The sequence below is a fragment of the Rhineura floridana genome, chromosome 4 (genome assembly GCF_030035675.1).
Source record: "Rhineura floridana isolate rRhiFlo1 chromosome 4, rRhiFlo1.hap2, whole genome shotgun sequence".
Taxonomy (NCBI): domain Eukaryota; kingdom Metazoa; phylum Chordata; class Lepidosauria; order Squamata; family Rhineuridae; genus Rhineura; species Rhineura floridana.
In genome coordinates, this window is record NC_084483.1 from 122325097 (window position 1) to 122349655 (window position 24559).

The window sequence follows — 24559 nt, forward strand, 5'->3', positions numbered from 1 at the left end:
CTGTATCAATTATAGCGTCTAAGTCGGAACGAATCTGAGCGACTTTATCTGCAAAGTGATGTGCAAACTCTTGACAGCGGACTGTTGAGTGATCTATATTACCCTCTCGGGGGCCAGAATATAAAAGACCCGACCACTCGAAACAGCTCCACTGGGCGGCTCCCCGCAGATGATTTCTTTGCTGCCCGCACTGCCACAGAGTAGGCCTTCAAATAGGTTCTAGCCTGTGTTCGGTCAGACTCACTCCGAGTCTTCCGCCAATGTTGCTCTAGTCTCCGTCTCATTCGTTTCATCACCGCCAGCTCCTTGGTAAACCAAGGGGCTGGTTTGGCTCCACTTCATGAGAGGGGGCGCTCAGGAGCGATCATGTCCACCGCCCTGGCCATTTCCCCATTCCAGAGGTCAACCAGAGCTTCGCCAGAATCGCCTGCCGAGGTGGCAGGAAAATCCCCAAGAGCCATCAGGAAACCATCTGGATCCATCAGCCTCCTGGGGCAGACCATCCTCATCGGTCCCCCACCCTTGCAGAGGTTCCGAGTCCCAGCGAGTCTAAACCCCACCACGTAGTGATCTGTCCATGACAAAGGAACTACAGAAAGTTCCTCCACACCAAGATCACCATCATCCCCCTCCACACAGAAAACAAGGTCCAGGGTGTGGCCAGCAACATGAGTGGGGCCAGATACTACTTGGGACAGACCCGTGGTTGTCATGGAGGCCATGAAGTCCTGAGCCACTCCCAACAGGGCGGCCTCGGCATGGATGTTAAAGTCCCCCAGCACCACAAGCCGAGGAGACTCCTACATCTGCCCCGAGACCACCCCAGCTAGCTCAGGAATGGAGACTGCTGAGCAGCAGGGTGGGCGGTACACCAGCAGAATCCTCAATCTGTCCCGACCACCCAACTTCAAATACACACACACACACCCTGGACACTGTGGGGTAGGGCACCTGGTCAGGGAGATAGTATCCCGATAGACCACTGCGACTCCACCTCCCCGCCCCCCAGGTCTTGCCTGCTGCTGCACAGAGAAACCTGGTGGGCAAAGCTGAGAGAGATTAACCCCCCCCCAGCTTCATCCAACCAGGTCTCAGTAATACAAGCCAGGTCGGCATGCTCATCCAGGATCAAGTCCTGAATGGCCGTTGTTTTACCATTCACCAACCTGGCATTCACAAGCATTAATTTCTTCTTTAATTGGAAAACAAAAAGTGGAGTTCTGCTCAGCTACATATTAATCTGCTCAATATCATTGATCCAAATAAACTTAATATTGTCTACTCTGACTCACCAGGGTCTAAGGCAGTGTCTGGCAATCCAAGATACTCTTAACCAGATACGCAAGGGACTTTATTGTAATACCATCACAATGATTTCTGCTCTTCCTATTCTAGGTGACAGCCAATGATGTCAGTCCACTTGCACATTGCGACTTCTCATTCCTCTTCAGCTCCCTGCATGCCCCCCATCTTTTGGGGGATCTGTGGATGGCTTCAAGGTGGGAAGACCTGTTACACAAGTGGGCATTCACCCTCTCTTTAAAGTGGGTAGATGGTTTGTTTTATTCACAAATATCCCACATTAACTATTCAAATATAGTTTATGAAGGAAGCAAAAGTATTTCAGAGAGGAAAAACTCACAGAACTACAACCACTGCCTTGCAGATTTTTTATTAGTTGGTGAATTGTACAAACAAATCCCACAACACTGTCATCAGGAGACAAAGGTTAAAATGTCTGAGTACAAAGCAGCATAGGGAGTTACATGTTGAGCAGAGAAAACAATGTATTGTTCTGACATTCTAGCAGATTTCCAAAGCCTGAGGTGGGATTGTTTTTGGGGTGGAAGTTAACATGAACACAGCAGCAGAGGAAATCCTTAGAAACTCTCTTTAATAGAGAAAATAAGCTGACAAAGTCCCTTCATGGTTGGAGTCTGAAACTATATCATTTTTAAAAAATTAGAAAATTTGTTAGAAAAAATAGGTACAGTGAAATTGTATTTGCTGAATCATAGACATGTATCACAATTTTCTTTGAAGTAAAAAAAATCATCTTTACAAATGTTTTCTAGATCAAAATTAGTTTCCTGCACTGCCTTGCTTCAGAGACGAGATTTTTTTACACACTTTTCATATTAAGTCTGAATGTAGTAACAAAATATACAAAGCAAAAAACGTTTATCCTCCCTTTCCAAACTATAATTATATTTGTCACTTACATCTTTAAACATAGCTATATATAAATACTACACTACAGCTGATTGGTTAAGCTGGAGTACCACACTTCAATAATATTGAAGGCCAATAATATCCCTGCCTATCTGTTATTCAAGAAGAGCATCCAAGCGTGCCTGCAATGCATTTCTTCTGAGTAATCACTGTGGGAACTTCTCCAATGCAACAGTACAATTAACAAGTTTCCTCAGATTTACACTGTTGTGACATTTCTGCAACAGTAACAAACAGTAAATGGGAAAAGAGATTGACACCATGAAGATCTTTACAGCCCTTGATTGTGTGTGGCATTTAAAAACAAGAAACATGGTGAAGCATACCAGTAGGGTTATTCCCCAATCTGGACATACCTGCCACGCTATAGAGATATCTGTAGTCAAGAAGTGTAACAAGCAGCACAGTATTAACATATGGGAAAGAAGCAATTCTGAGAGGCCTTTTGGCACAAGGATATGACCAAATATAATCAAGTCAAGACTGTGGCACTTATCCATGTATGCGTAAAGCTGATGGTTGTATTAAGCTAGATTCAGGTAGCATCTGACAAGTGTGAGGGTTTGGGGACATTTTTTTAACTTTTTGGTGTGACTGTTCATGACCCTTCAGAAAGAAAAATCAGCATTCAAAATCTGCGTTTCCCAGAGTCTTGCCCTATATATTCACATAGATTCAAACTCATCAATTCTTTGCTTGGTGTTGCCTTGTCGGATCTGCCTCAATGTCTTGTACTTGTCACGTCCTTGTCGCATGTTTTCTGTGTGAATGAGGTCATTTTGTGTCTTCTTATCATCATCTCTTGCCTGGGCTAGTTCATCAGTCAGCGTCTACAATATTTCAAATGCAGCGTTATACAGGCATACAAATACTTAGGGGAGTATGCCCTAATAATATACAAGAGCATAATAGGTTTGAATCTGCTAAATGCAGAAACCGATAAGATATCTGGAAGATCACATGGAATCCTGGGAATTCTTTCATTTAAAAACTGAAGATCAGTATTGTGGGCCCCACACCTATATAAGAATATACAGGAAGGTTCTGCTTGGAGTGGTTAGGGTTGGAAGAAATCCAGAACCTTCTGCATTGCCCTAAGATTCTATTTTCTTAAACTCTTCTTGTTCTAAAGTTCCAGTTGTCCTTTTCCAGCCTATGGCAAAGATTTTTAGATTCTGTCTTCTAAGATATAGCAAATACTGAAGAAACAGAAGCAAGACATTCAGTACAGTGGTGAGGGGAAGCAGATGTAAACACCTCTGAACTCTTTGGAGGAAGAGGGGATTATAAGTAAATTCTGTTTCTGAATATTGAACAGTTACACATATTAAACACTTCCAGGGATTTATATGGCCAGCTGCATATGATAGTTTTGACAGCATAGCCCACATGGTAACTCAGTTTCATCTAGTGGCTACCATACGATTTTAGCTAAAAACACTGGGACTGAATCAGCACTTCACACAAAGTCATCAGCCATGCAGAACCGAACCCATGGGCTTCCCATTCTTAGCAGCAGTCGTTTCACTCATGTGACACTGGCCTAAGCGTAATTTTCTCCTTGCCCAGGTGCATTTTAGAAAGGCCACATGGTATCACAACAGATGCTGTTTCACACATTGAAATGTTTTGAAAACTAGTTTAGCCAATATGGCTTCCTCTGAGAACTGTATTTTGTGAGGATACAGAGAATTTTGTGTTTGATACACCTAGCCCATTCACTGAAAAATTCTTGATGCCCTTTGCACAGTAGTCATACAGCTAATCAGGTTTAAAGATGTTTATTTTTATTTTATTTATTTTATATCCCGCCCTTTCTCCCAGCAGGAGCCCAGGGCAGCAAACAAAACATTAAAAACACTCTAAAGCATCTTAAAAACAGACTTTAAAATACATTAAAACAAAACAAACATATTAAAACAAAGCATTTTTTTAAAAAGCTTTAAAAATATCTTAAAAAGCAATTCCAACACAGATGCAGACTGGAATAAGGTCTCTACTTAAAAGACTTGGTGAAAGAGGAAGGTCTTTAGTAGGCAGAAAAGATGACAGAGATGGCACTTGACTTAATATTTAAGGGGAGGAAATTCCAAAGGGTAGGTGCCACTGCACTAAAGGTCAGTCTCCTATGTTGTGAGAAATCACTTCCTGACATACAATCTAGATGTGCCATCCAAGTGTCAGAGGTTGGCTACAGAGGCCCAATCACTGACAGAGATTCCAAAATCATCTTAATTATGGCCTAGAAAAATGCACAAATGCCAGGTATCTGCTGTTGGTCTCTGTGGCCCGCAGTGATCCAATATTTAGACCAGCAGGATCACCAAGACACCTACTGCTCTTGCCCCACTGAACTTTTTCTCTTGGTGTATGCTTCCTCACTAGGCTTTCCACTTAAAGAGATAATTCACTAATAGGCAAAAAACCCTTGCAGTTTAAGAATGTACTTATAGCCAACAGATATTTCTATCAAACTTTAAGAAGCAGGGAAATTGGGCGGCTATAGTGAATGCACCAGGGGAGCAGGAGACCTGACCTCCTCTCTGAGATATTGGACTGCCTTACAAACTTGTAAAAATGCAAACACAATCTGGGTTGGTCTTCACAGTCCAATCCACTTCCTGTGTAGCCTGGAAGAATTTGCTAACGTGTCTCTGAGCATATGGCGAGCAGTGGCAAAATCTGCAAGCAGGGCTACATCTCCAAAGATGAAGAATTACATATTTTGTATGTTTGTTGGTGTTCTTATTACTTTACCAGGTCAGGTTTCCTGCTCCCCTGGTGCATTCACTACAGCTGTCCAATTTCTCTGCTTTTAAAAGTTTGAAATATCTGTAAGCTGTAGGTACATTCTTAAACTGCAAGGGTTTTTTTTTGGCCTACTAGTGAATTTCTGTTTTTTAATCTGGGAGATAAGAAATGGGATCCGGTGCAAGTTTGCTGAGAATGAATTGATAATTTGCATGCTTATTGAGTTCAACAGGACTGACTCCCCTGCAATCGTGCTTAGGATAGATGTAACTGACCACAGAGGAGGAGGAGGGGGAGGAGGAAGGATGCAAGCAGGCAGAAGGGGGGAAGAGGAGGGTAGCTTTTATCATGTGTGTGCTTATTGAGTTCAGTTGGATTTGCTCCCATTCAATCATGCTTAGGATAAGTGAGACTGACCGTGGGGGGAGAAGGAGAGGAAGGGAGGACTGTAGTGGGCAGGGGAGGAGGAATAGGGGGAGGAGTGGAAGAAGGGAGGGGAAGGGGTAAGGCAGGTCTGTTCATCTGCATGCTTATTGAGTTCAGTGGGATTTAGTCCTGTGCAATCATGCTTAGGATAGGTGAAACTGACCTGGGGGAGGGACAGGAAAGGGGGAGGAAGGGTAGGGGCAGGGAGGAGAGGATATTGGGTGGGTGGGCACTGGGCAGAGGGAAAACCCCTTTCTGTTCCAAAAGGAAAACGTTTGTTACCAGTATCATCATTTTGGGGGGTTTCCCCCACCTTTTCATTCTACAGCAAACACATGTAGTCTCCCAATCAAATTTAAACCAAAGCTGTCACTGGCCACATCCACAGCAAACACTTTAAACAGTCATGGCTTCCCCCAAAGAATCCTGGGAAGTAGTTGTGAAGGGTGCTAAGAGTTGTTAGTTAGGAGAGCTACTATCCCCTCACAGAGCTACAATTGCCAGAAGAGGGTCTGACTGTTAAATCACTGTGGCCACTGGAGATTTGTCAGGGGAATAGGAGTCTCCTAACAACTGTCAGCACCCTTCACAAACTACACTTCCCAGGATTCTTTGGGGGAAGCCAGGACTGTATAAAGTGGGGGGAAAGTGGTGTGAGTGTGGCCCCCTGATTAGCAACGCCCAACAGCTGTGAGTCTGGCTTTTAGAACACTGACAGGTGGTTCTTACTGAGCATGCCTACACTATCATAGAGTCCAATGTTAAATTTCTTAAAGATCAGCCAGGCATTTTTTTTAAACTTTAAAACTGCAGAAGAGGAAGGATTGGGTATGGAGCAAGGTCAGTAATAGGATTATAGGCACTCTGTGAACGTGGCTGATTTGTAATTAACAAGTTTACAAGACTACCAACAGAAAAAAGTCCAGCAGGGGTCTGAATTTTTCCTCTTGTTTTCTACTTAGAGAATCAAGAATTCAGAGTGTCTTGTGTATCACCATGAAAACTCAGAGGGTTGTTAAGCAAGCATTTCTGAGTTCAGGACTATTAAAGTTTTGTAAGGTTTTGATTTTGTTTTGAAATGAGCTTATGGAAAGCAGAGAATAGCATAGGAGTATTTTCAATTTAACATTGTGGAATGCGAAAAATCCATGCTGGCTATAGTATACAGCCACTCTCGTGGCTGTATAATGTAATCTGAGTGTAAGTAAACTGCTCTGTAGATACCTGGATTTGGGAAAGGAAAGGTTATCACCCACTCTATCTATACCTCTGCATATTTCCCTAGTAGCCAGGTGAATAGCAGCAAGGACAGGACTACAGAACTCCCTGGTCCATCAATTCTGATGTGCCTAGATTATTCAATAGACAACCATTCTCTCACTCTCTGGAAAGGGTAGATAAGGTAACCTACACATCTGAATAATCCCATGAATGAGTTGTCATTTTCAGCAGTAGTTACCTGAAAAAAGATTCTTACCTTCAGCTGCCTTTGCACACGCTCATTCTTTTCTGCTTCAGTAATACGCTTCTCTTCATTGCGATCATCCAATATGCCTTCACTTGAGAATTCTGCACTGTAGCCAGAAGACTCTATTCCTTCATCTTGAAGGTTGTCATGGACATGATAGTTCACTGGTTCATACACAGGTGGGGGTGGAGGAGGTGGAGCAGTCATCACTAAATGTAGCTCCTCTTTTGTTTTTACAAGATCTTCTTGGGCTTCAATAGCCTATAAAAATGGACCAGAAAGCAAGTTTCTACAGCATATTTCGTTTACAAAGATTCCAGTGAGTACAGAAAAACAAGGAGTGTAAACAAAAAGCAGACTGTTTGCTAAAGAAGTATGTTGTATTCTATAGTTTCTCTCTGTACAGGGAACTAGTTTTTAAACATTTGAGGTGCTAGCAAGATCAGCACAGTTTTATCTAGAATGTTTTGAGCTATTTAGCTACTCGCAAGAAGCTATGCAAGCAGGTACTATGTGACAAGGACAAAAAAAGACACGAGTTCAGCTCCACCCACACCACAGTCTGATGCGATTAAATAAGGCTGCCAAGTAACTTGCCATACAATGCTTTTTCCTGTTGCTTGTCATTATTGTCTTCTTACAGGCCATACAGATCCTGAACCAATGTCTGGTTTAGGGGAGGGGGGAGAATAATGTTAAAAGTCCTGCCTAAAAACTTCGGCTTTTAAATAACACCTGAAATAAAGGAGGGATGGTTCCTGCTGACCCTCTGTTGGTAGGGAGTTCCACAGAGCAGGGCCTTCCACTCTAAAGGTTCGGTCTCTGGTGGAGGCCAACTGAACCTCAGAGGTATGGGGAACCAGCAAACGTGCCCCATCAGAAGATCTCAGTGAATGGGATGAAACATAGGGAGTCAGCCGGTCCTTAAGGTATTTGGGCCCAAGTTGTTTAGGCTTTGTGAATTAACAAAAGGACTTTAAACCTGGCCTGGTAGCAAATTGGCAACTGGAACTGGGGAATGTGCTTCTTCTGGATGGGGTTGCACGCCTCCTAAAAGAGCAAGTATGCAGTTTTACAAAAGCTTGTTTTAATATTGTTATGTAAACTACTTTGAGGGAGATGCCTCAGAAGCAGTATATAAATATCTTTAAAAAATAATGCAGCCCTATCAACACAGTCCCCTGATGTTCCTCCAGGGTTAGAAGAGTGACACAAACTACTGTTCCATAGAATTGCGTAGCCCGTATTCTCAGATTAATGAGACTGAAAGATCCAAGTAATGCATTTGCGAAGGCTTAAAACTGCTAAACCCTTGAAGGCTGAACAGACTAACACAAAGCTCAAAAGAAACTTCACTCTTACTCTGTGCTGCCACTCTTCCACCTCATTCTCTTTGCGTTTCCTTGCCTCTTCCAGAAGTGCAATCCTGGCCGTGTATTCAGCAAGCTCTGTAGCCTGTTTAACAGAGAGAGAAGTATTTTAACGGAAATATTCTTAGTAAGTCAGCTGATTGAGAAATAGGGAAATGGCCCATTGTGGATGGAGTTGTTCTTCCCTTGAAAAACTAGGTTCACAGCTTCTGGAACTGGGGGCTACCATTAAGATTCTCAAGTGGCAGCTGTAACCAAGATTGCTTTTGTCCAGCTACACCTGTTCTTGGAGAACATGGATTTAAATCCAGGCTGGTCTATTGTAACTCTCTCTCTGCAGAACTGCCCTTAAAAGAGCACTTGAAAATTTCAGTTGGCATAAAATGCTGCTGCAAGGCTGTTGAATGGAACCAGCTTTAGGGAACATGTTACTCCACTCCTGTAAAATCTTCACTGTTCATTTGGTTCTGGGTACACTTTAAGGCAGGGCTGTGGAGTCGGAGTAGTGGAGTCGGAAGCAATTTTGGGTGGAGTTGGAAGAAATGTACCGACTCCGACTTCACAATAAAATTAATAATTTAATTTTTTTTGTTTTAATGTATTTTAAGGTCTTTTTATGATGTCTTAAAGTGTTTTTAGTGTTTCTGTTTGCCATCCTGGGCTCCTGTAGGGAGGAAGGGCGGGATATAAATCAAATAATAAATAAATAAAATAAATAAATAATATACATTTGCCATTTATGAAGGAGTCGGAGAGTAGAAAAATAGAGGAGTTGGAGTTGAAGGTTTGACGTACCGACTCCACAGCCCTGGTTTACGTCCCTATCTGGACAGTGACAACCTCGCCTCAGTCGTTCATGCTCTGGTAACTTCTAGATTGGACTACTGCAATGCGCTCTACGTTGGGCTGCCCTTGAAGATAGTTCGGAAACTACAGTTAGTCCAGAATGCAGCGGCCAGATTGTTGACGCGGACCAGAAGGTCCGCTCATATAACACCTGTTCTGGCCCGTCTGCACTGGCTTCCTATTTGTTTCCGGGCTAAATTCAAAGTGCTGGTTTTGACCTATAAAGCCTTACACGGCATGGGACCGCAATACCTGGTGGAGCGCCTCTCCCAATATGAAACTACCCGTACACTGCGCTCAACATCTAAGGCCCTCCTCCGAGTACCATCCCATCGAGAAGCTCGGAGGGTGGTGACTAGAAATAGGGCCTTTTCGGTTGTGGCCCCCGAACTGTGGAATGTTCCCCCGATGAGGTGCGCCTGGCGCCGACGCTGCAATCTTTTTGGTGCCAGGTGAAAAACTTTTTATATTCCCAGGCATTTTAATGTGTACTATTAATATTTATTGATGTATTTTGCTGCTATTTTGATTATTTTTGTTTGATTCCATTGTATTATTGTATTTATATATTCTCTGATTGTTTTATTATTATGTACACCGCCCAGAGAGCCCTTGGCCTTAGGGCGGTATATAAATAAAATAAAATAAATAAATAAATAAATAAATTTAAGGTGCTGGTTATGACTTTAAAACCTTAAGGATAGTTACCTCCAGTATGATAACTACCAGTCCCTCCACAGTGGGCTGGAGATGGGCCACCAACCTGGGTGGCTTAAAAGAGGATTGGACAGATACATGATGGCTACTAAACACAATGGCTGTGTTTTGCCTCCACCATCAGAGGCAGCATGCCTGTGTATCAGTTACTGGGAGTCACAAGTGGGGAGAGTGCTTTTGCTCTCAGATCCCGTTTGCTGGCTTCCCATAGGCATCTGGTTGGCCACTGTGAGAATAGGAAGCTGGACTAGATGGGCTTCTGGCCTGATCCAGCAGGGCTGATCTTATGTTCTTAGGGCCTGTTGCATGCCCCACTACCAGCTAAGCTTATTTATTTATTTAATTTCTTAGTCTCCCATCTGGCTGGCTATCCAGCCACTCTGGGCGACGTACAAAATAGGCATACAAATATAATAGACATTAAAAAACTGAAAACAATAACGATGAAATCTAGCCCACCCCAAAAGCCTGCCTGAAGAGCCAGGTCTTCATGGCCCGGCGGAAACTCATTATAGAGGGGGCATGGCGGAGATCATTCGGGAGGGAGTTCCACAGGGTGGGGGCCACAATTGAAAAAGCCCTCTCTCTAGTCCTCACCAGTCTGGCTGTTTTGACTGATGGGATAGAGAGGTCTTTTGAGGCTGATCTTGTTGGACGGGATAGCTGATGATGCTGGAGGTGCTCCTTCAGATAGACTGGGCCGAGACTGTATAGGGATTTAAAGGTCAAAACCAACACCTTCAATTGGGCCCGGCAAACAACTGGTGCACCTGATAAGGAAGGGGGATTTCACCATGACAACACCCATATTGTGGAATTCCCTGTTTTGTGAGATCTGCATTGCCCTACCTCTTACAATCCACCACCAATTTAAGATGTTTTTGTTTAAGCAAGCATTGAGTTAGCTTTCTGCTTGTTTTGGTCTTCTGGTTATATTGCCCCTCTTCTGCTGTGCTTTAGGAATATTTTTAAAGATGTCTGGTTGTTATTATATGTATGGTGCAAGTAGCTTTGAGTGTTTTGAGTGGTAAGGCAGGACATGAATTCCATGAAAAACAAACACTCATAGCTTGATTTCTCCCCTTTCATTCTCAAGGCTCACTATTTAGAAATACAGACACACTCTTCTATAAATATGTCCTATACTACTTTACAAAGTGCTCCAGCTTGGCCAACAATTCCTTCCGGCAAATGATTTTTCTTGCCCCATAATGCAGTGCTCAACCAAACTTGTTTGCTAAGATTCATATACTTTTCAAAGTTTATCTCTCAAATGCCTTGGATGCATACCAGCTGCTCCTGACTCTTCAACTGGTCAGCAGCTTGCTTCTCTAGTTCTTCTTTGGCTTGCAGAGCAGCTAAACGGTCATTCTCCAGACGTTCAGCTTCCTCCTGAGCCCTTCTCCTTTCATCCTCAAGCTGCCTGGCTTTTTGGACTTGGTCTGAGAGCTCTGGAAGGAAAGGAAAAAAATCCACATGATAAAAATTTTGGCTTATGTAAAATTCCAGCTTTAATTGACACTTAGCAAACTCAGCAGCCTTCTATCTACATATAAACAGCAGCTTGCTTTTTGAATACCATCATGCATCTTATAAAAATGCAAAACATGCTTTTTGAAGCTAAATAGTTATAGCTTTGTATTATGCCATTTATAGGGCTGTAGTACAGGTATGGATTCTAAAGGATTACAATGGTACAGATGAAAGGGAGGACAACAGTTTGATTAATGAAGTACTTTCATTGATAGGGAAGTTAAGAATTTAGAAGCTGCTTTTATCAAATTGCTTGGCTCACCCATTCTGTTGTAGGAGTAAATAGCAGTAATACCAGCTGCATTTATAGAGGAATATGCACAGGTCATAACTAATTCAAAGACTAAAATTAAAAAGGAATCTCCTATAAAACCTCCATCTGTTAAGAGTGTGGTTACTGTGCTCTGTAAAGGAGATGTTCCCCCATTTGCCTATTTCTATCATGAAACCCAATGAAAGGTCATGGAACAGCACTGTTAGGGTATTACAGCTGGTAAACACACAGCTATGCTGGAAGTCTAAGCAGGTGTAAGAGGGTGGGGAAAGAGTGAAAACCTGGGCTCCAGTTGCCTGCCGCATCAATGGAAGTTGTACCTTTTTCTGCTTTCTGTGTCTTCAGTTCATACTCCTGCAGTCTCACCATCAGCTCTTCTTTCTCCCTTAACATCTGCTCTTTCTCCTTCTCAATTGTCTCTCTCTTCTTCTTTTCATTTTCTAATTGTTGTCTGCAAGTATATAAAAATAAATTTGTTTCAGAATTCTGGAGGTTACAAGTCAGCTTACCCTGTATAATCATTCCTATGCTGGGGTTAAAAGCCTTTATCTTTTGTTATTTTTTATAGCAAGTAGAACAGAAGGATGCTGAAAATATGATAGCCAAACACTCCTTTACATCTACAGTGGCTGCGCTCAGGGGGGCAGCAACAATGAGGTGCTTCAAGCTTTCACATTAGGAAACCAGGAAGAAATTAAGTACTATGGCACTCTGCAAGCCAGAATCAGGCTACTCAGCCTCTCACCAAGCTATACCCACTGCAGAGATGATTTCCACTGGCTCCACCCTGGGTATGCATAGCATTATATGGATGTCACCACGCATCTTGGATAACAAAATGATTTGGGGGAGACTGGTAAGCAGGGCCTGTGTAACATAACACACGCTGTATAATTAATGGCAGTACTGAAAATGAGTGTTTTTTATCTGGAGCAGTAAGGGCAAACCCTGAAAAAGGAGGAAGGAGAGTCAGTGTACATGAGTCCCCTGGTTTTGTTTTGATTAGTTGGCATATTACTGTGTAACAGAGCTTAAGCTTTCTTAAAATTACCAGGTAGACTGTCTTATCTGTTATGTAACCAGTAGGTCATATAATGTTGATGTGTTCTAATATTTATTTTATTGCATTTATGTGCCACTTTCTACCAAGGCACTCAACGCAGTTTACTATTTTAAAATAAAATACAATTTCTTTAAATAATTACCTGTCACTTTATGTCATTACCTCTCAGCTAAGTGCTTATACTTAGTGCAAAAAACAAAAAAAGCAACAGCTTTGTGTTGTCCTAATTTTTACCCTTTCGACCTTCACCACCACCAATCTCTACCTCTTGCAACGTTGGTAAAACTAACAGATCAAGTCCAGCTACTTTCTCCATTCCTATCCCCACCTCCCACCACTGGCACCTTTCTAGCTGTTTTTGGTGCTTCTCTTCACGGGCCTGGGCTTTCATTTGTTGGACCTCAATGGTGTCCGGTTTCCTACGGCGCATGTACAACTCGTGATTTCCCATGCACAGCTGCAGGATCCTCTTGTTAATTCTTAGACGGGGAGCATAAAACACAAAGTCCTGGAAGAAGGAGGAAGGGGGGGAAGAAACAAATGAAAAAACAGATATTCTTGGGCTTCCCACAAGTATTCTCATCTTCCCTCTCACTTGGTCCTTAGTTCTTTCTAATGGAAAATCCAGGTAACATATTAACAGCAGCTTATATGTTTAATTTGGCGGAGCTTTTGTTATTTTCCTGAAACTTACCCATGATTTGTGTCTCTAGAGCGAACAGCTCAGTTCCAAGAATTGAGAGGGAGAGAAGAGAAATTTGGGGAAATAAATATAGGATAGAAATGTTGATGCTACTACAAGAAAGGGATTTTGATGTTAAGGAAGTTAGTATAGTGAAGGTGTACTAGCACCACCCCATTCAAGCGGCAGAGGAAACAAACATTTCACTTCTCCAAGCAGTCAACTTTAAAACAAAGTTACTTAAGGAAGGGTCCTTCAAACTATAACAAATGTTCATACAACAAAATGGTGTCTAATATTTTTGTGTAGCGATAAGACATCTTGTTTCACCCCCAGGTCTTAACCCTTAACATTTACTCTACTGTAAACTATTTTATACCCACTCTGACCTTGTTAGGAAATAAGCTGCTTCACAGCTATTTCACCCAAGTAAACTAGACACAAACCTACATTTTATTTATTTATTAGATTTGTTAGACGCCCATCTGACAGAGGTCAATCTGCCACTCTGAGCGATGTACAACAAACTACAATACAATTCATGTAAAAACAATTCAAAAAGCAAACAGTATAAAATTTAAAAACTGAATAAACCCCCACGGAACTACCCTCTGCCAGCCTAACCCCCTTCCCAAGCCTGGTTAAAGAGCCAGGTTTTCAAGGCCCGACGAAAGCATAACAAGGAAGGGGCCTGACGGAGGTCAGTTGGCAAAGAATTCCAAAGTGAGGGAGCCACTACTGAAAAAGCTCTGGACCGTGTCCTCCCCAATCTCGCTGCTTTTGTTGGGGGAATAAGAAGCAAACCATTCAAGGACAATCTTGTAAGCCGGCGCCCCTGGTGCGAGTGGAGACAACTCTTTAGGTAAAGTGGGCCAGCCTTATGGAGCACCTTGAAAGTTAAAGCCAGGATCTTAAATTTGGCCCTAGCAACTACCAGTAGCCAGTGCAGTTCCTTAAGTACTGGGGTAATATGATCACGGCGGCGGCAGCCCTTAATCAGTCAAATGCTATAGAACTGCAAAGTTGCATTTTCTTGTTATCTGGCTGAGCTAGATAGTGACTAGCTGTCACTTTATGGCTGAGCTAGGTATTTGAACTCCAGCTTTCACAGTCCAATCACTACACCTCAATGGCTCTCTTTTAGTTCTCTAATAACTCCAGGCTCTTATTAGATTAGGAAAAGTCATGCCTTAATCATCCAAAGCAGTGTATGTTGCTTCTAAAAGCACAGAGGTCACAATGTCTTTAGAATTTCTCTGCACTGGTTGTCTATACAGGCTCTCAATTTCCACTCTTAACAGGTTAAACAGAGAGCCAATGTGGTGTAGTGGCTAAGGTGCTGGACTACGACCTCAGAGACCAGGATTCGAATCCCCACACAGCCATGAAGCTCACTGGGTGACCTTGGGCCAGTCACTGCCTCTCAGCCTCAGAGGAAGGCAATGGTAAACCCTCTCTGAATACCGCTTACCATGAAAACCCTATTCACAGGGTTGCCATAAGTCAGGATCGACTTGAAGGCAGTCCATTTTTCAACAGGGTAAATAATGAAGCAACAATTGCTTGCAAGTTATTTTGTTATCAAGAAGATTTCACACAATCTTGGCTTCTCTTGCAGTGGACAGTTATACGCAGGAGATAGTTTTATTACGACCATATGGTCAGCAAATTATACGCAGGAGGCAACAAACAATTCACTGAGCTCTGATCTTGGCTATAAAGAAAAATGTGTCCATTTCATTTGAGAGAGAAGGAGGGGTGTTGTTTTATGCAGATTATTGTGTATCAGACAGACGTAATAATAGTGACTGTTATAAATGTTGTATTTAACTGTATTTAAAAAGAACAATGGGAACCCTAGATTTGCTTTGAATTTCTGGACCCATTTTCCCAGGGACCTTAAGATCAATGCGGGATGCATTCACAAGCACTCACGATTACCAATAGGAGAAGTCTGCTAGTGCACACTGGATCATAGCCAAAGAACGCAAAACACTTTGCATAGTTAAAAATATATAATTCTAGACATGAAACTCTTTACTAGGATAAGCTAATTTCTGTAGTAGCCTTTTGCAAATTTCTCATTTTAAAAGTTCATTTCAGTTTGCATACGATGGGCTATGCCCAAGATTCACAAATATTTTGTATACATATAAAGACAGTTGAACAACCCTCTGGCATAGGCAGTTTATGTGCACATGAGAAAAAAGGGAGAGGTCTGAATTTCATTAATTCACCAACCGGTCAGATTTATCTCATAGCTTCCAATGTAGTCAAACTGTGGGAGGTACACAGTTTGCAGAGGAGGCAGCTCCACTCCCCAAGCCCTGCCTCCAGTACATTGGAGATATGTGGGAGTGAATGGCAAAGAACACATCTATCCATCCTTCTCTTTCTACTGTCATCAGCAAAAGGAAAAAGAGCCATGCATAATGAATTCTCAGAGCAAACCCCCTCCCCACAATGGCGTTAAGGATTCTTATATTTAACGTCTGTAGAGGTCTCTAAAGAGGTTTCACTCAATCACATGGGCATCAGAGATAAAAAGCAATTTACAGGTACAAATTCTTTAGAGCAGCTGGCCTGTGGGGTAAGTTATTTAGAAGCCTCAGGGGAAAAACTTTCCATCAGATATGAAAAACAAGCCGGGTTGCTGCTGGGAAAAGTGGCATTGCTCTTGTGTCTCTGAAGGTCACAAAGAACATTTCTGAGATGTTCTAGAGAACATACTAAAAGGGAGGAAAAAACCACATTAAAAGGGAATAAGAAACACATTAAAAGAATACTTTTCTATTAAGTCAATATTCTTTTTTAATTGCACATTATATTTTCTTGATGCTTTAATAAAGAATCTAATAACCTATGAGCTGAAGTAGTGGTTGTTTGCTGACACGTGCAGTTCACAACTATACTATTGGTATCAAAAGTATCAAAGTAAGGATGCAAGTTAACATTCTTAATTTAACAGAAATACTCTTCATCAGCTATACAGTACTTACTGGGGCTTTCTTGTCAATTGGCTTTATAACAAATTTCTTGTCATTGAAAGAGATGTTTCTGATCTCACTCCAAGGGAAGCCAATCTTAGGAGTTAATCTGCAAGCACAAAATTATTATAGTTTTGTTTTTAAGAAGAGACACTGATGAAGTTTGTCTTGATTACGACTATGCAATATAAAAAGGGCCAGCATCATTACTGTCAGATTTGCTACTGGGTAGAAAAAACATTAAAAACAAGTCATTTCTTCAGTTTGATCTAGTGGAACACGGACTTGGGGTTCTAAACCTGGATATTATTTTTGCTTAGATTTGGATTCCCAATGTGCTGCCCACAGGTGCCATCTCACCCTCAGATGGAAGCCCTTTCCAATTTTTAAAAACCTTCTTTCACTTTGGGCAGTGCTAGGGTGGCAGAACAAAAACAAAAGTGCAGGCCTCCAGCTACCTCACCCTCTTCCCTTCCCCAGAACGCCTCTAAGACCAAAGACATTCCTCTTGACCAGTGCAGATGGTGTCTGGCCTTCCAGTTAAAACTTCATGGAAGAAAAAAAGGTCTCTGCTGTTGCTTGCTTGGTGGATTCTGGACAAGCTGACCAATGACTTGCCTGTTTGTTTGTTTGTTTTTTAAAGAGCAGCAAGGTTGCTCACTTGGCTTAGTATGTGTGTGATGCCTTTTGTTACATGTGCTTGCACCATGGGTTGCCTCTTTTTGGGAGGTGTTACCGTTTGTGTCTGCGCACATATAAATTAGCATATGAACTTTATGTGTGTGTGTTTTAGTGATTATTCACTGGTGCTTGAAAGCATTCCTTTTTCCTTAGAATCCTGTGTGCTCAATACTCCTACAATCCCCATCCTTCTGATACCACTGGATTGAAAGGAGCCAAATAAACCTTAAGTAAATCTTATGGAAGCTTAATCACACCTTGCCTATCATTCATTCATATGCAGATTTTATTCATGTTAAAAATTCACCTGCAATTAATTGCAAACTATTAATATTTCAGCTTCAAAACAAAGCAAAACTATTAAAATCTACTCAAGATGTTGACACCCATTTACTTTTTTATATATAGCACATCTGTTATGAAAGGTCTCAAAATGCCCATTGGCTTACATGCTTAATTTGGAAGTACAATCTTATCCATGTTAGGGGTATCTCTCAGTTTAACCCCACCTCTAATACATGAAAAAGATAATTTAAGAAATTATAAATGTAACGCAAGATTTTTAATGTCTCCCTTCCATCTGCCACTTCAAAACACTGGGATAGTAATTAGGTGTGGAAGAACTAGAATTTTGTTTTCATTATGAAAAGCAGAGGCACTACTATTTATATGTTAAACTCTATTAACCACAGGTGTGATTTGCCCTATCCCGCCCTGCAGCTAGGGTGGCAAGATGCAAAAAACAAAGAAAAAAGAAAAGAGGATGGGGTTCCTACATAGTTGGGTAAAACAAGAAGTCTTAGCTATACAAGCTAAACCTGCTGAAATTCCTTCTATACCACTCTTCACCAGCCTGGTTCCCTCCAAAACATCTGTAGTCCAAAACATCTGGAGGGCACCAGGTTGGAGAAGACTTGCCTAAACAACTACTACAAGGTGCAGGAGCCCTGTCCTCTCTTTTTACCTGCCCACCCTACCTGCAGCTTTCCACGTGCAACCCAGCTCTAATTCATTTAAAGAAATTGCGGCATATAACTGTATAAATAGAGAAGGGGGGGAACCAAGTTTATGAATTAATTATCAGAGCTTCCAATGTTTACTTTGTTGTATATGCTTGCCCTTCCCTTGATTTTCCTTCAGAGGCAGAGTTTCCTTTCTTCAGGCTCTATACAGCTTGTAAAACCAGTTTGAGTGACTATGGCTACACAAAGAGGCCTGTCATTCAAGAAACTACAAGTAGTTTCACTCATGCAATACCTAGAGTGACACTCCTTGTTTTCTGGGCAATAGTGCACATTGGCACTGCAGAAAAATCAGTCTCTTACTTTACTGTCTCAATACAATTTCAATTAAAAATCAATATGAAGGCCTATCCTATTCTTTTTCCATAGACTGCTTTAACATCTCTCTCTTTGAAATGGATTATAGCTTACCTTGGACACAAATGACAAAGCAAACTTAGGACTGCCAAAAAGAAAAAACAACCCTGCTGCATTTCAAGCAGAAATTCAGAAATTTATTTCAGAGTCCTCCAAACTCTTACACTTTGACTCCTTAGCTCTGAATCCTGCACTCCCTCTCTGATACTTTGCAAATATGCATGCAAACAGCACCAGTTTCTTTTTACATTTTGTTCTCATTATATTTCTTCTCTCTCGTTCCCTGATTACCCATAATCTGCAGTTTCCCCACCCATCTTCCATAAATAGAGACCTCAAAGCTACCTACTAACAAAGGATCGACTGCAAATCTGTGAACGCCAGAGGACTCAACCTGATTAGACTCCAGGTTAACCCCAAAGTAGCCAGCTAAGGAATGGTGGCTCACAGCATGGAGGCAGGCACTAAGAAATTTAAAGTTGTTTCCACAACGTAAATATATTATATACAGCAGCTCTAAATCCTCTCTTCTATGGTAGATCTGGGTGGGCAAGGAAGTTGATTTCAGTATGTCATGTGCCATCTGTAGCCAAATACCAGGCAAGACAAGAGTGGGGCAGCTGTCTGGTCAAACTGCGCAGATGCAGAGTGGCCAGATGTTAAAGAGAACAGGGCTCTTGTCCAGGTGAGGAAATTTTAACACTCACTCACTGAAATGCCCTCTTCTACAGAAGAATTAAAAGTCCTGTTCTCTTTAACATCCTGGCTCTGAATGGCCCCTACAGATTCCTCTTGGTCTTAGATGTAGGTAAACACCTATCAGGGATGATTTAATAGATAATTAATTTTGCTTGTGTACAATGTTTTTGCACTGCAGATGGATGTATTGTCTCTAAGTTTCTTCCAGCATTCACAACAGGCTCCGATATATGGCTTCCCTTTCCCACCATTTAAAGATTCTTCCATTTGACCCCTGCCTGCCCTACTGAAGTTATATGCTGGACCCCTGCCTGCCCTACTGAAGTTATATGCTGGACTGGTACATGAGCTTTAGGGGGGCAGGAAGGTCATAAGACAGTTAAGGGGTCACGTGTCTCCCAGCACAACTGCATTCAGCAGTTATTCTGCATGCCAAGGTGGCTTGCTTTGATAAGGCTGCTATAAAAATACAAAGCACAGATAATAAAGAGAATTCTTTGGCACTAATGCCAACTCTTCAGCCTCAAAGGAAAAATAAAACATCAGCTTACTTGTCATCCTTTTCATAAATGTTCAGCCCAAGCGCATCTACCCCCAGCCAGAGATCTGACCCTTTCTTGTTCTTGATTTCAAAGTAGTTGATTCCATACATCTCTAGATCCTGGGCAATCTTCAGGTACTCCAGCATGGCATTCTCTCTGATTGACAGGGAAATCACATGTAGGAAATGTTAGATGATGCTTCTCTTTTATATGATGCAGAACCCTTGTGCCAGTGGTAAAGGCGCTCACTGAGGTAGCAGAAAGTGATTAATAGAAACCATGCAGACACCATCTTATTACAAAATGGTCACAATTTTACTCATTTGTTGTCCAACAGGAGCACTGATAGTTGTCCCCCGTATTAAAGAGACCTGGTTGGCCTCAACTAGAGGTTGGTGATTTAGTGTTGCTGGTCCCATGCCATGGAACACACTTCCAGTAGAGACTCGACAGCCATCTTTGCTTTTGACTTTCAGGAGTCTCCTGAAGACTTTTTTTTAAAATGCCAACAGGCCTTTGCAACTGTTTAATTAGCCAGTCACTTTAATGGTTATTTGTATTTTTTAATTGTGCTTTGTTGTACACCACCCTGCTATTTTACAATATGGCAGTATAGATATACTTTTTTACATAAATTTACAGATTTGCTAGTCCTTTGAAGTCTTTGCCTGTAGACTTGTTTACAAGTTACACTAAACACAGGTACAAGCTCTCTCTACACATGTACAAGTATTTGGATGAAAGAGTGTACACTTGTTGATTTGTACAGCTCAACTATTGTGTACACAGGTACACAGACTGTACACTCATTGAATGTTATATGTGAATGACACCTGTTCTGTGTACTTTCAAGATCATTTCAACAATACCAATCGATCATGTTGCACTTTACCCACATCGTGCCCAGCACCGGAATTTCTATGTGCATTACCCATCAATTCTGTGTAATGAATGCAGACAAGACAACAGAGAGCCAGATGTACATTAAGAACCTATTGAAATTCTTGGCTACAGGGTTACAGGTTATCTCCCAGCTAAGAGGTGGTGGGGAATGGGAATGCCAAATGTTGTTAGTCCTAGAAATCAGGTGGCCTACTTCAATGTCATAACTCACTTGAGCATTCCACCATGTTCAGCATGCCAGACCTGGATCCGTTCTTCCCACTGATCTCTAGAGAGTTTATGTTGGTCCATTACTCTAAACATACAAAGAAATGAAATACCATGAGATTCATAGCTCTTTTAGGAAAGATCATTTGCAATATGTAAAGTGCTATGTTCTTTTAAGTTTATGAGTTTATTTAAAAAATCCGGAAGCTTGTCTACACATTTACATTAGGAAAAGAGATGTCCATGACAGCACTTTTATTTGAGGTGAATCTTGACCAAGTTCTTGCACACTAGCCCTTCCCATCCTTCTTACAGTGTAGGGAAATACAAAGTTGTTCAGTTTGGTGCCCAACAATGGGATGCACATGCCTACATAAAGATATGGTTCCATGAATTTTGCACCAAAATTCCAGAACCATATTTGCAACTGAATGGTATTACGCAGCTCTAAGCAGTAGTGCAAGTTTGCATACTCTGGCTATGGAGACTGCACACTTCATTGTGAAATCTGGATTTCCCCCCCTCAAAGATAGTCAGTGATAGGAAGCAGGGAGTGAAACATTGAGACCATTAATGTTTTGGAGAATCACAGTAGAGTTGGAAGGGGTCTATAAGGCCACCGAGTCCAACCCCCTACTCAATGCAGGACTCCAACTTAAAGCCTACCCGACAGGTGGCTGTCCAGCTGCCTCTTGAATGCCTCCAGTGATGGAGAGCCCACCACCTCCCTTGGTAATTGGTTCCATTGTCATACTACTCTAACAGTTAGGAAGTTTAAATCTGGCTTCCTGTAACTTGAGCCCATTATTCCGTGTCCAGCACTCTGAGATGATAAGGAAGAGATCACTGCCTTCCTGTGTATGACAACCTTTCAAGTACTTGAAAAGTTCTATCATATCTCTCCAACCAAATCCAGTACAAATGTGATGGTCCAAGAAGCACCTTTATTTCCACACAAGTAGTCCTGTCTCTAGCCAAATGATCCCACTTCTGATCAAGGACAGATGGGAGAAAAATCCTGAAGACACTGCCAGCTTTTAAAAATAAAATAAAATAGTGCAGATTTCTGATGGTTCCAGAGAAATGCCATCAAAGCCAAATTGATTAAACTATCAAACTTCAGTTCTTAAATGGTATTCATGATTTTCAGGGATCAAACTAGAACTGAGTTGAATAATTCAAGACCTACATTACTGAGGGGCTCTGCTGATTACACTTCCCAGTATCTCATAGGAATAGTTTGCAAAAAGAAAAAAACAACACCTCTCTTTTCTTCTACAATTATTCGCTAGTTAACATGTTCATTGCTTGGCCTCAATCAGTAAGGAAGATCTCCAGGACATTCTAAGAAAATTTACTTTCTCACATCTTAAGTTGTTCCAAATCACATAAAAGAACATACCTTGGCTTCACTATTTCAGTTGTTAATTATACTTGAATTAAAGAACAAAAACACCCCAAACAAAGCATGTTAGCTGTGCATTCCATTGATTACAAACTATGTTGCAGCGCTGAGAAAGTTGCAAATCCTGTTTTACACTTGTATGTGCCTAGTTTTAAAGATAGATCATAGGGGCATGGCTTCTGTGGGAATTCTAAGTTTTTCAGTAGAAATTCTCACCGTTGGGGGACCAGACGTTCAGAACTCAGGTATCCAGCCTTGTGTATTTCTTTATTGTAGTCTCCAAATTTGGCTTGCACAGCATAAGACCCAAGGAGGACAGCAGTTTCAGGTGGGCAATAGATCTCATCACTAAGGATTCCTTCTTTCACCTGCAGGAAGAACAGCTTTTGCGTGATGTCCTGGATCAGCTCCTCAGATACATCTTCAGGGTAAAACTTGGCACGGAATTTGAACTGCAGAGGGCTCTCTTTCCTGACCTCTTGAGCAGAGACCTGAAATGGAGAGGGGGTGGGGAAGAAGGGGAAAGCAGCAAAAAAATGAGCAACTAATTAAACCACAATTGAATTTATTTTGGTCAGTTATTATTCTGCACCTTTCATTTTGCACATGTTCAGCCTAGAGATTCTGTCCATACATCCTCTCCAGTTCTGAAGGGTAAAGTTCTACACTTCTATTTTTTCCCCCAAATTAAGGATTCCTGTCCAAAAAAAATCCACTTGCTAATAAATGGGTCTACCTACTTGCTTGAGACTTCCTTTGGCTCCTTAAACATTTTGTCTATTAATAATTTCTGAATACATTTGATAACTTCATTGGAAGGTAGCCTCATGGTTGTCAGTGGGAGATACTTTCAAGAATGCTTCAGCTCATAGCCTTGGTATGGTGACCATAAGGCTTCTACTTGCCAAGTAGTGCCGTTTTTGCTCCTCATTTATTTCAGTCAAATGGCAGCCTCATTGCAACTTACGTATCTATCTATATGTAGGCTTTATTTTTTTCCTGTAAGTCACTTTGAGACATATGGTGGAAAGCAGGGGTATAAATTGCTTATTTAATTAAAGAAATGTTTATATGTGTGATAATTTAATGAGCGCATTCTTCCAACCATCTTTGCTCATTATGTAATGCCAGACCAAATTCCTAGTACGTCGGTACTCTTAATGTTTATCAATATTATATGTAGCTCATGTTCAATGTTTGGAAGAAGGCAAGAGAAAAATAAATTTATCTCAGACAGAGTTCTCCAAGGAAAACACATGGGCTACTAGTGCCAACAAGGAGAGGGCTGCAGTAAAATGCTTTTATCTCATGTTTCACCATAGCATCAACCATAACAGCCACTATAAGCTGGAAAAGAGATAGCTATTACAACATGTACAGAGGCTTGTTTTATTAAAAATCTGTAAATCTTTAGAACAAAGAGTATACATCTACTAGTCTCCACATTATAATTCATTCATTTATGAGAACAACTTATTCTAGGCAACCTGGCAACTAGTCCTGCAGAGATTAAGCAGGGTATACTGAAAGGTTCCGCTAATTGAAATAAACACAATAGCCAGTTATTTGGAGTAGGCAAGAGACATGCTGGAACTAGACTATGTACAAACAGTTCAGATTGTCAGTATTCATGCACGGAAATTAAGTAGGTACTCAGTTTGCCAGGAAACTAGTCACCAGAGGACTGAAAAACTTTATGGTGCTTTTTTTTTTTAAAGGAGCTTCCCATACGAAGCATTTTGATCTCTAGGAGTCACCACAACAATTGTTTAGCTTACTGGATTGAACACTTGGTGTAGCTGGCTCCCTAGTGTCTGTCAGGCACAGTTCAAGGTGATGATTCTAACATATAAAGTCTCCTTATCCTATATGACCCACCACAGACTAATATTGACCAAGTGCATGCTTCTAACAATGTTATCTGTGTGTCCTATTTGGATAACAAGGGCATGCAGAGATGAAGTTGAGGTGGCTGAAGTGTGGCTGTCTTTTCATTTCATTTACCTTTTTGTCAAGTTTCAGCCAGGTTGGGAAGCCTTTACTATCCACATACTGAAGACCAAAGTACCAAACTTCACGCAAGCCTATCGTTTTGACCACCTGAAAGATGAGAGGAGAAAAAAAGTTTACATAAGAGGGTCAAGCATCTACATTTTATGAGATTCCTGCCACGGTAGACTTCAGCATTTGCCTGAATATGTTGATCGCTACCCCATCCACTCAAAAAGATGCAGACTTCAAGACCCTCTAGAAGCCAGCTTTGCTGGAACTTTTTGATCTCGTGGAATTTGATCCCATCCAAAACAGGGAAGAAAGGGGCAAGTGTTACCCTCTTAATATAAATGGCAAAACTGTTTGAAAGCTGTAAAAGCTGTCTGCAATTAATTTCAACAT

General features: G+C 41.4%; 1 protein-coding gene across 5 annotated transcripts in view; it reads right to left on the reverse strand.

Moving 5' to 3' along the window:
- Window positions 1-1656: 1656 nt before the first annotated feature.
- Window positions 1657-24559, reverse strand: part of EZR (ezrin) — a 57532-nt gene continuing 34629 nt past the window's right edge. For 4 of the 5 annotated variants that reach the window (XM_061624270.1, XM_061624271.1, XM_061624273.1 and 1 more), the window contains exons 4-14: window positions 24170-24265; window positions 22382-22656; window positions 20765-20848; window positions 19660-19806; window positions 16362-16458; window positions 13025-13188; window positions 11938-12068; window positions 11101-11261; window positions 8240-8332; window positions 6887-7138; window positions 1657-3062 (exon numbers count right to left, since the gene is read on the reverse strand). In XM_061624270.1, coding sequence (XP_061480254.1) covers window positions 2898-3062; window positions 6887-7138; window positions 8240-8332; window positions 11101-11261; window positions 11938-12068; window positions 13025-13188; window positions 16362-16458; window positions 19660-19806; window positions 20765-20848; window positions 22382-22656; window positions 24170-24265 — 1665 coding nt within the window. In that variant the 3' untranslated portion in view covers window positions 1657-2897. The remainder of the gene's footprint in view (window positions 3063-6886; window positions 7139-8239; window positions 8333-11100; window positions 11262-11937; window positions 12069-13024; window positions 13189-16361; window positions 16459-19659; window positions 19807-20764; window positions 20849-22381; window positions 22657-24169; window positions 24266-24559) is intronic. The other variant, XM_061624274.1, reaches the window with a different exon arrangement.